The 11,701-nt window shown below is 36.7% G+C and overlaps 1 protein-coding gene across 1 annotated transcript; it reads right to left on the bottom strand.

Annotated features, from left to right (window-relative positions):
* Positions 1-879: 879 nt before the first annotated feature.
* Positions 880-2,925, bottom strand: LOC137732017 (F-box protein At1g67340). The gene is made up of 3 exons (XM_068471300.1): positions 2,374-2,925; positions 2,080-2,242; positions 880-1,954 (listed from the first exon to the last, which is right to left on the bottom strand). Exons 1-3 carry the CDS (start codon positions 2,637-2,639, stop codon positions 1,187-1,189), a joined length of 1,197 nt encoding a protein of 398 aa, XP_068327401.1. The 5' UTR covers positions 2,640-2,925; the 3' UTR covers positions 880-1,186.
* Positions 2,926-11,701: the final 8,776 nt, after the last annotated feature.

Here is an 11,701-nt window from a genome sequence, read left to right on the forward strand (position 1 = left end):
ACCGACCCTCGCAAAGTAGGGAGCTTTGTTGGCTTAAAATCGCCTTAAGTAAAATAATTTAAGTTAATTCAAAATATCAAACATAAAACCTTTCCTCTTGTAAATACAGAGAAATATCACAACATCGTAATTCTAATGAATTTTTTTTTATAATTCTAATAGCTTTTATGAATTTATTTTCTTAGTTTTTAACTCTTGGTTCTTATTGTTCTTGGTCAATAACTTAAATGCGTGTTCTGATCCCTTTTGACCACCTAAAAGCAAGTGCGATAATTAACACATCCTTTTGGTGTCTGCCTCACAACTTGCTCATCGCTTCATTGCTTGTGCTCTTTCTTTCTTCTGCATGCACATCGCTTCATTGCTTGTGCTCTTTCTTTCTTCTGCATGCACTCATATTTGCATAAAAAGTATTTCTACTCTTCTGAGCTGTAAATTCGAATTTCGAATCTAATTTCCTTTATTACACATCCAAGATAAGGAACATCTTAACTTTACCCTAAAGTCAAGCCATTTTCTCACCCCATAAAACTATTAAATGGTATTATTTGAAATGACAAGTTCAATTTTGGTTGATAAGAGTTTAGTCAAGTTAACTTGAAAATATGCATTCAAATTTGAATGTACATTCCTGTAATTTAGATAAATTTAGTATAAATTATTTTTCTTTCGTGAAAAATATAAAATGACTCATCTGGCACCTACCTAAAAGACAGTTGTGTATTGTTATTTAGAAAAAAGAACAATAAGAATAATGTCTGGAGCATACGTAATTTAGGTCAGTTGGTTTCGATTGTGGCCCAGTTGGTCTCGATTGTGGCCGCCACCTTGCATCCGAAACCGAAACATTTGAATTTTAGAGCGAAAAAAGAAAAAACGTATGGAGAAAAGAATAAGAGAGGAAAGAACATTTGAATTTTCTTGAGTTTGGAAATTTGCTTTACCGAAATTAAGGCTAAAGTTGCTCTATAGTACAAAAAAAGAACCAAAAAGGAAAAAAAAACAGAAAAGAAAATACTTCCTTCGAGAGATCCCCCTCTGTGTAACAAAGGGTGAACAAAATTTCCAACGGCCATGATTATCTTAACATATATATTTCCACAAAAACGGCCCGTTTCCCTTTTTTGCCCTTTCCGTTCCCGTCTTCAATTCACATTTTCCTGCCGTTACCGTCACGGTCTAATCTTTAACTCTCAGCCATAACGTCATCGCCACCATTGACAGCTCCGTCACCGTCAGCACCCTCACCTTCCTCATCCACCCACCGCTCAACGGCGGTACACTCCGCCTTGTGGCGCAGCTTCCAATCAAGTGCCTGGCAGGCGCGGGAGCAGTAGTTGACGGCCCCACACACCGAACACCGACGAAACTCGTGCCTCCTAGTCTCAGGCCTCCCGCACCCCACGTGCGAGCAAAGCCTCAAACCGGGTCCGGGCGAACCGTTCCGAGCAGCGAACCACTCTCCCAAAAACCCGTTCGCCGGATGCACCTCCGGGGCCGGAACGTTGCACCCGAAGTCACTGAGTAAGGGGCAGCCCGACCCGGTCAGGTGCCGCAGCTGCGGATGAGGATGAGGGTGCGGATGAGGGAGTGGAGTCCACGTCAGTAACTGGCGCATGGGGACTCCCGAAACTGCCGCAGAGGACAAAACCGCCGCGAGTTCACGTGCGTTGGCCTGCACGAGAAACCGTCGCCCTTCCGTTATGTTCTGACGAACTCCGTAACCGTCCTGGAGACAGTGCCCGAGCTCTCGCAGCGCGTCGATGTGGCCGAGAAACGCGGCACGCGCGCATAGCGCCACTCCGGCCCGGAGGTCCTTGTCGTTTTTGGAGCCTCCGCTGCCGTTGAATTGAATGACGGCGAGCGAATAGAGCGCCGGCGCGTGAGAGCCAATCGCCGCCTTGGCCATGAGCGAGGCTCCGCTTCCTCTGTTTTGCAAACAATAGAAGCGAATCTGCAGAGATAAATGAACAAAAACAATTAATAAATAATAATGCCGCGAAATGTTCATAAAAGGCGATTAAACAAGTAATTAAATGAAATTGAATGAGAATTTGGAGGGTTACGGAGTGAACTGACCATGCCGAGAGTGTAGCAGGCCTCGGTGTTGCCGGCGTCGGCGCAGAGCTTGAGGAATCGGTGAGCCGACTCGGACCAGTTCTTGGCCTTGAGGATAAACGCCTTGGGATTAGCCCTGGAGAGCACTAGAGAATGGAGAGATAAGCCGTTCAACCGCTTGCATCTGTCATCCAATCAAATCGTCAGTTCCGTTAATTCAAAACACACTCCCACCACGTTTCTCTAACTAACCGCGATTAACCTCCAAGCTTATACAAATTAATCGAATTAAAATTTATACAAAGTAGACCGTACGTTATCAAGACGTTGATGAAATCGGCGGGCGTGTTAGCGGTGGCGCTGAGTTTCGAGAGGATAAGAATGAGGAGGTCGTCAGGCAAAGCATCGAATGAATCGGGAGCCGACGAGCTCGTCGTCGTCTCCGGCGAGAATCTATTCCTTTTCCGGCAGACCGTCCTCTCTCCTCCGGGGAATTCCTTCTTCCTCTTCCTCTGACAACACATATCTCCGCCGCCGTTGCCTCCAACTCTCGGATAACAAACGCCGCCCCTGGTCCTCATATTTTCTCTTAGAAATGAATAAAAAGCCGAGTGAAGGTCTTATATACGAAGAGAGGGAAAAGCGAGTAGAAAGAAACACACAGCCGAATGCTCTCCAACAAATAAATATATATATTTTCAAGCGACTCCTAAATTACACATTTAATAAACATAACGTCCTTTTTACAACTTCTCACCCCTGGAGTTTATTGTATTTACTGTCAAACGGAGTTGACCCAGATCCGTTCGTCTGTCCCTCGTCGGTTCGTTTTGCCTTTTCACTCCCTCCTCCTGTACTAAAACCCGACAAATTCAAGTATTTAAACCCGACCCGAACCCAATTAGAGGAGAGAGAGAGAGAGAAGGGTGAGGGAGGTGAGAGAGACCCTTTCTTCACCTTCTTCCCTCTTATCTCTATTTTAACTGTTTGTTGGCTGTAATTTACTTTCACTCCTACAAATACATATTTATCTTCCGAGTCGTTACGGAGGCAGTTACTTCTGTTACCGGTAAAAACACCTAATCTTGGGTTAATCTTCTGTATTTCCAAATTTCACCCGCGGTTAAAAACACTGAACTTGCGCGTGGGTTTTACTCTTTCACCCCCACACAACCGCGCCCCTCTGTTTCTGGGAGCGTTACGGGGACGCGTTGGGCGTGAGAGTGGGGAGATAAACATGGTCGTTTCAACAAACTCAGGTGGCAAAATCAGCCAAATGAAGGTCAAACGAATGAATCAGCACTAGCACAGGTTCAGTTACTCTTCTTTTGTTTGGAAGATCCATTAAAGCCATTTAATCCCCCAATCCGGATTCTTGAAATTTAAATTAACGGTTAAAATTATTATAACTTTTAAACATATCCATTGTTTTTAACCGTTGGATCAAATTTCAAAAGTCTGAATTTATTAATTAAATTTGATAGAAGGAATTCAGAAATGATCATTTTCTCTTTTGTTTTACTTGTCTTTTTAGGATTTATCTCTTCTTTTTTTACGATTTTTTGTTTTTTGGTTCACGTGTATATTTTTTTGTTTTCTGTTTAATATTCCATTTAAATATTTTTTGCCAACACATTGTTGCTGACATGGTGCAAAATTTTGCTTGTTTATATATCTTATGGTGGTTTTTTTGGCAAATGGTATTGATCCGATTACCCAAAAGCGATGCAGTAGAAAAGAAAAGCCAAATTCGCACTTCTAGGAATTTTAGTATATGTATTTCACATGCAATTTTCAAGTGTATTTTTATCATTTTAAGACTTCTGGATTATATGATAATTATGTTGGATTTGGTTGAGTTTTAGAAAATATGATCTTTGAATGAAAACTAACAAATATGATAATAGAATGAAATTATAGAATGCGCCTATAAGCAAGTAGTTAACGACGTATTAAACTAGCTAGTGCTTACAACGTATCTTTTTACTTTTACTAGTCCATACTAGCATAATATAAGTTCTACTTTACTAAACGAAGAATTAGGTGATGCCAATTTCTATATCCAAAACTGTAATACCATTATTTGATGAAGCTAGAGAAAGACTTCAAGCCGAATGCGTGTACACAAAAATCTTCCAAGTTCAACCTAAGCTAATAGTATCTTAAACATTTCAATGCATTAACAAAAAAAAAAATGTTACGAGATTGAGATCTCAATGCATTTTAATGCCCAAAAAAATGAAATCTTCAGTTTTAATTGAAGTACAAAACTCAATAATTAGATTATAACTTACACATTTATGGTTTCTATTAACCTCAATGATTGAGAAGATAAACATCGTACTTTCAATGATTATGAGCGTTTATCTATACATACAAAGTTATGCCTCTCTTCTCAAATAAGTTTTCTTGGGTCAAGTTGTAAATTGAAGACTTCAATCACGAGCTAGCCCCAACAGTCCCCCGACAACCTACGGAAACAGCAACGGCGCCGTAAAACTGCAACAAAACTAAATGGCTACGGCAAAAATCGGAGACACGATCCCCATTCCTCCGTGCACAGACATATCCATAATGACACTGCTGCTACTATTCTCAAGTCAATGGCCATGTTTTCACACTTTCACTGTGCATGCACAACAATTTCACATTTATTTTTACTCGTGAATTAAAAACTTACATATATAAAAAAACAGAACGGATTCGTAAAGTTTTTGTCTGATAATATAATACCATGTTTAAATTTTAATTTACACTGCATTGATTGACCAAGACGACTTGAATAGGTTTATACAAGTTGCTCTCGTTTTTACACACCAAAAAATCAGAAAAAATCAAAGGTTTTTTTTTTTTTTAATCCAAAATGGTTATGAGATTGACACAACTCCTTATTTATGGTCTATAAGATTTAAAATCGAAAGACGTGGGCTCTAAAATTGTCTACCGTCAATCATTTTGGTTATTTCATGAAAATTTCCATTAAATTGAGGGGATTTTTGTCAAACCAACCCCTTCACTTAAACTGGTGGTTTCTTCAATTTAACTGAGATGTTTTAAAAAATGACCAAAATGATTGATGATGAACAATCTCAGAAGTCATTCCTATCAATTTTAAATCTAAAAAAAAAAAAAATTAAAAAGCTATGACAATCTTAGAGACTATTTTATTAAAAAGTTAAAATTAAAATAAAACTGGAGTCGTATCGTATTTTTACTTGGTGTCTTTCTAGTAACAACACCCAGGAATAATCACGTACGTAATTTGGATAATTTAAGGAAGCATTCTAAAGGTTTAGTTCTATGAATCCCAAACGCAAAGTCAAGATTTTGGCACTCTCTTTTGGACATTTTTGTATTGACCGTACCATTAGACAAGTGATTAAACGGATAACTAAGCAGAACTTAATCATAACTCTTTAGAAAACATACTAGGGAAAGAATCTTGAAAAACGGAGATTTGTGGTCGCATGAGGAACGAAACGTCCAGATCGAACCAAAAGAAAACAGAAATAAAAACGTAAAAATTTCAGCAACGTCGGCCTGCTGTTACATCGTCCTCTAATTACTTATTCTAATTTCTCTCGTAATCTCTAATTCTGACGTTGATAAGTATAATCTCAAAACCATAAACTACAAAGGACATAGCCGATAAGCCAATGGGTTTTGTTTTCTTGACAGGAAAGCTAGTTAATCACCCCTGCTGTAATTTTCATAGAAACTTAATGAAACAAGAAACTCAAAATACCTATTGATTAACCACGCCTAAATAGAATTTATTCATTTCTTTTTCATCAACTAAAATATTTTAGAGTTCATGAAAGTTGATGTAGTATAATTAATTATTCGCATCCAAACATGAACTTGTACACTTGCATTCTTTCTAATCTATTTTATTAAGAGTATGAGCAAAGAACTAAATTTGGTTTTCTTTTTTATAAATATGGATTGAATGTGTAAACTATATATGTCATTATCTCTCATTAGATATCTGACACGTTATAATAGTAGGTTACGAATTAAAATGTTACAGTCTAATAAGGGTGGGTTTAAAACACAGAAAATCGAAAGAAAAATAAATTGAATCGAACACCAAACTGAAACCGGAAAGAAACAAACTGAATCAAACCGAATTCTATTGGTTCAATTTCGGTTTTAGGGGATTGAAAATCGAATCTAAACCCACTTAAAACGACGTGGTTTCATGTTAACCTTGACCCTAACCAATACACGGTATATACCACTCCAAATTCGATACCATGATACTCTGTCCTTTCAGCCCGTGACGCCGTCTCTCTCTTCGCGTCTCTGCCCTTCTCTCATCCTCGCTTAGACGCGCTATCTCTTAGCATTACTTGAAGTTCGAAAGAAAGGTATATATGAGTTTAATTAGGATAAAATTAGGGTTTATTCAAATTGAATTGGGGTTTTAGTGGAAATTAGGGATTAGGGTTGCTGGTGGGTTGTTCTGTGGATTTGTTCTTTTTACATATGTAATTAGCTTAAAGATTTGTAATTGATTTTTATTTCCATTTGCTTAAGATGAAATGGATTTTGGCAGGAGCCTTCTGATTAGATTTAGGAACCTGCAGCTATTGGACTTCATGAAATCAATCAGAAGTAATCCTTGTGAACATTTATCCAGTACTATCTATATTCTGCACATTATAAAAACACAAAATTCTGATCTCTCTGTGAAAAGAAACAAAAAGGAAAATTTTATTTGAACTCATGTAACTTTGTTCTACACCCAACTTACTCTCGTCACCCATATTGTTTTTTATTAAAAAATTAATCTCTCTTTAAACCCAAATTTATTACCAAAACTACCCTCTCAAACCCAATTCAAAATGTTAAGTTATCTTTACACATATTCCCTTTATAAAATAACATTTATAATTGATTTAAAAAAATTTTAAAAAAATAAAAAAAGGAAGAGGCGTCCTTGCCCCACCCCTCTTCCCAATAGCATTTCCATGGCTACTTTTTTTCTTTCTGCTAACAAACCCAAACATTTGTCTTTTTTATTTCTACTGATGTGCATAAGCAACAAATCCAACAATTCATCCCTTTATATTTATCAACAAACAAGGTAGTTTATAATCTAAGAATATTGGTAAGAAGTTTGTCCTTATAATTTTTCAATTGCAGAAAGTTTAACAAATCATTCGGAATTGATGAAAAAAAATTGAATTAGACAGAAGTACAGGTCTAAAAGGTTGCCATTTGGATTTAGAAATCCAATTCAGCTAAGTGCCAGATCCAAAACTATTGTCAATTTTCAGGTTTTAAAAAATATTGAACAGAATCTAAATTTGAATAAAAAAAAAAAAAAACTGAACTAAACAAAAACTGAAGAAAGCAGAACCAAATAATAATCTCGGTTTGACTTTTATTAGAAAAAAATAAACCGCATGAAACATAAATCACTCTACAATCTAACGTGATCTCACTATATAAAAGGTCTTAATTCACAACTCGAATAGCGTAATGTATCTATATATTTGACATATCTCCTCATAAAATAAAATAAAAAGAAAAAAATGAACAAGATGAAAAATTAAAACTAAAATATGTGAAAGTCTTGGCAGCGTGACATTTTTGTGAAGTTGACTCTTCGAAGAGGCAATGGCAATACAATCAATATGAATATGTTGTAGTTGTATTTGTAGTTGTGGACTTATATTGTATGTGGGGCGTCGTGGGGTGGTACCAGTAGTCTTTCCAAACCCTGAGAGGATGAGGCCGTGGTTCATTAGTCACGCCCTACTCTAAATTAATAAATTTCAATCAGAAGAAAAGGGCAGTTTTAAAGAGGTGGAGTAAGTTGGGCACTGACGTGGATCTGAAGGAGTGATGTCGAGCACTCATGTCCTACTTTCATACCACGGTAGGACCCACGTGTCTCCTCCTCCTGCTAGGGTTCCTTCTGGAAGTAGAATGTTGGGAAGGCTTTTTGGATTCTTTCCTCCTAATCCACCAAATTAGATAATTCGTGTCGTTGAAAATTGATCTAAAGTTGAAAATTGATCTAACGGTTACAAATAGGGGCTCATTTTATAAGTTATAATAACTTCAGCCCTTAGATCAAATTTCAACTGCACAGATTTCCTGATTTGGTGGATTACGAGACTTTCTTAAAAAGTTGAAAACTGCCACAAGACATGCACAAGTGGGGACATGGGACCCTAATTTTAGCATATTAAAATAATTTATGTGAAAGTGGCCCGTTACATTAAGTGTAATGATACAATTAGCAAAAACTTGGAAAAAAAAGAGTTTAACTAACTGTATTAGTTGATGTATCGAGTCGTGTTTTCAGGATACTGAAAAATTTTCTTAGCGTAGGTGTGGGGTGGGGTCCGTGCACCGTAGGGACAAAGGGTGGGCCGTGATGTTGTGGCCAACCAGCTGAAGTTGATTGTGCAGCTAGGGTTATCGGTGGCACCCGCGATCAACGAAGCCGATTTCGTTCGAGAGTTAGGGTTAACTTGGAATATTGGTCAAGACTCAAAAGGCTAATCCAATTCACTCACTTACAACTGCAGCCACATGGAAGTGAGTGAACTTTTACTCATTCTCTGCTCTTTCACTTGCACCAATTCTTGCGTGAATTGAGATCGATAATTATCCTCTCCTTTTCTTTTATCTTTATTTAAAAAAATAAATAAAACTTGTTGGTCTTTTCTTTTTAATTTAATGTTCATGACAATCGAAAGAAACCCTGACTGATTTGTGATTAGTGTAAGACTTAATGGTTTTATGTAGTCCGATTTGGCCGGTGTTTTTTGGGGTTTGAATTTCCAAAGAGTGTCTAACTCGAGTCCATTACTAAGAGATTATGTATCAATGGAGTATTATTGCTTAACACTTCTAAAATAAACCTACTAATTAACTAAAATCTGACCAAGTATGTTCGTAATATGCAAGAAAATAGCTAGCAATATTTTTCCCTTGTAAGGTGGTGGGTTGAGATTTACGTACTATAAGAATCTATACGCGACTGAGATAGACAACTTCAAGCCAACAAAAACAGCCAAATAAAATTAAAAAGAAACGATTAGCAACTATAGTACCACTAGAATATTTGAATTTAAAATTAAAGGCAAGCAAATCCAATATTTATATATAGTAGATTTACAAAATTTTAATTCGAAAGAAGCTAATGAGTTTGGAGGTGGCCGGCAGGATATGATTAGCAAAAACGATTTGAGGTAGTTAAATAGTTTAGTTAAATAGTTTTTGGTAGGCACAAATATTATCAAGTGGTTGACCAAGCTTTTATATCGTTCTAGGTGATAAGCAATATCTCCAAATTAATGCTGGGAATGAAATTAGTTGATTTCTTTACCTACAAATAGGGGTGTTGTGCGTACGTTAAGTGATTAATTAAAATTAATTCTGTAAAAATTCAATTCCTTCAACTTGAAGTAGTCAAAGACAAGAGCCATCAGTGTTACATTTTTTTTCTCCTCGAGTCTTTTTCTTGCAGTCCTTAAAGAAGATTTATCTGCGGATTTTGTTCTAGTTTTTTGTCTCTTGAGTGGGATGGCCAGGGCCTTGTTCCATGATTTCTCAATTATTTTCCATCTCGTATCTTACTTTGCCACCTCCCTCTCTCTCTCTCTCTCTCTCTCTCTAGATTGCTAATCAATCATTTAAAATGAAGAAGTGGCTTTGACTAACATAGATTCTGCAGTTTTAAATTACAGAAACAGTAAGTCGGATTACGTAAGGGATTTCCTCATATGCCATGCCCAGTAGTATATGGGATCAATGTGCCTGTCAACAGTAGTAAATTGGTCCCACCAATAGAAGAACCAAAGATTTCCATATCACAATGTCCTATTTGAAAACAATATAGTGTTATAAGTATCTATCCAAAGAAATTAACAATTTATATATATATTAGTGTCATTTATTAACTCATTTGACACTCATGCCATTGCAAAGAGACTCTAAGAAAAGTCATTGAGCACTTAGAGTTAATGGAAGACTTGACACAAAACCAAGTATAGTAGCGTTTTAAGATTCATACAGCCGACCACACTCAATAGGATAAGGCTGTTGCTCCTTCTTCAATTTGCTAATTGGGTTGCTACCTTCATTGAAGATGTGTTTTTTCTCATTGGCATACCAAATCTAACTTTGCTGCCCAATTGCTACCTCCCTTAAAGATGCTCTTTACTCACGAAATCTATTTCTATTAATTGGTTAAGAGGATTCTCTCATTGCTTAAATTAAGTAACTAAACAAAATTAGAAAAACACGTGATCAATTGGTGTAATGACACTTGATCTCTAGCTACTTGTCGTCCTAGATTTCAGGTTTAACTTGCAAGATTACGAGAATGATAAATACAATTTTCATGGTTTTAAATGTCTTCAAAGACTAATTAAGCATACATTTTTGTTTGTATCTTACTTTGGATAATATTGTGATGTTTTTCTTTACAATCTGATCCACTGTCTTAATCTGGTTGCTACCTAACTTAGTGATGTAGCATGAACGGCAATGAGTGCTTCTTATTAGGATCTTAATATATTCCCAAAATGAACGTCAAAGATAATATAGTTGCAATATTTTGCTTGCATGCAAGTTGTTTGACGTCGACTCCTTTCGTATGGCACGACAGATCTTTTCATTCGATACACCTTGGATTCGGATTAGGCTTTTTGGGCAAACGACACGTGGTCGGTAGCAGTGAGAAATTCCTCTCTTTAGTTAAGATAACACTAAGTAATTGGATTTGAAAGCAAGGGTGGAGAGCTGTGTGAGGTGGCCTCCTTCCCTCCTCCCTGGTTTGTGATACCTTTTCCACACTAGGGATAAAGAGTGAATGAATATGAATACTTTTTTATCAATAATATTATTTATACACTTAAAATACACACGTTTGCTCATACATTCTTAAAAAAATAACGAGTCTACCATTATACACGTCAAATTTATCAAAAACTATGTCAACAAGTATATTAATTTTGTGTCCAAATTAATAGCATTACTTTTTCGACTTTTTATCTAAAATGGTTATTGAAATTGTCATAACTCTTCACTTTGGTCCCTAGAATGACCAAAATGATTGACAATAGACAGTCTAATGAACCACATCTATCAACTTTAAAACTCAGGGGCCACAATGAAGAGTTATAACAATCTCATGGACCATTTTAGCTAAAAAACTCTTACTTTTTTTTTTCCAAGAATATTAAAAAATGTTGTATTCTATCTGCAATTAATTAGTCAATCACCAAACCCTTTGAGTTTTTAAATGTTTTGGGAAACGTATTGAGATGGTTTGAGAAGCAAGTAAATGGAAAAGATGTAGTAAAATAAAATTTACTACACGTATATGTGAGACATGCAAAAGGCAAAAGCAAAGGCTCTCCTCTAAACTCTCCAAGCATGCATCACGTTATAGCTTTGTCTCGCAGTGTGATGAAGTAAGTAAACCAACGCAAAGCACACTTGATCAGCTGCCGTGCAAATTAAACCACACAACAAATTAACCCCCTCCCACATCCCACTACAGCCGGTGATTTCGTTTTCACTCCTAACTCACGTTCATCGTTTCATGTTACTTTACCTTAGAGTGCATTTCAAGTGTGATTCCACGTGGCACCACAAGGTCCATCCCTATATTTGA

The sequence above is a fragment of the Pyrus communis genome, chromosome 4, assembly GCF_963583255.1.
Source record: "Pyrus communis chromosome 4, drPyrComm1.1, whole genome shotgun sequence".
Classification (NCBI taxonomy): Eukaryota; Viridiplantae; Streptophyta; class Magnoliopsida; order Rosales; family Rosaceae; genus Pyrus; species Pyrus communis.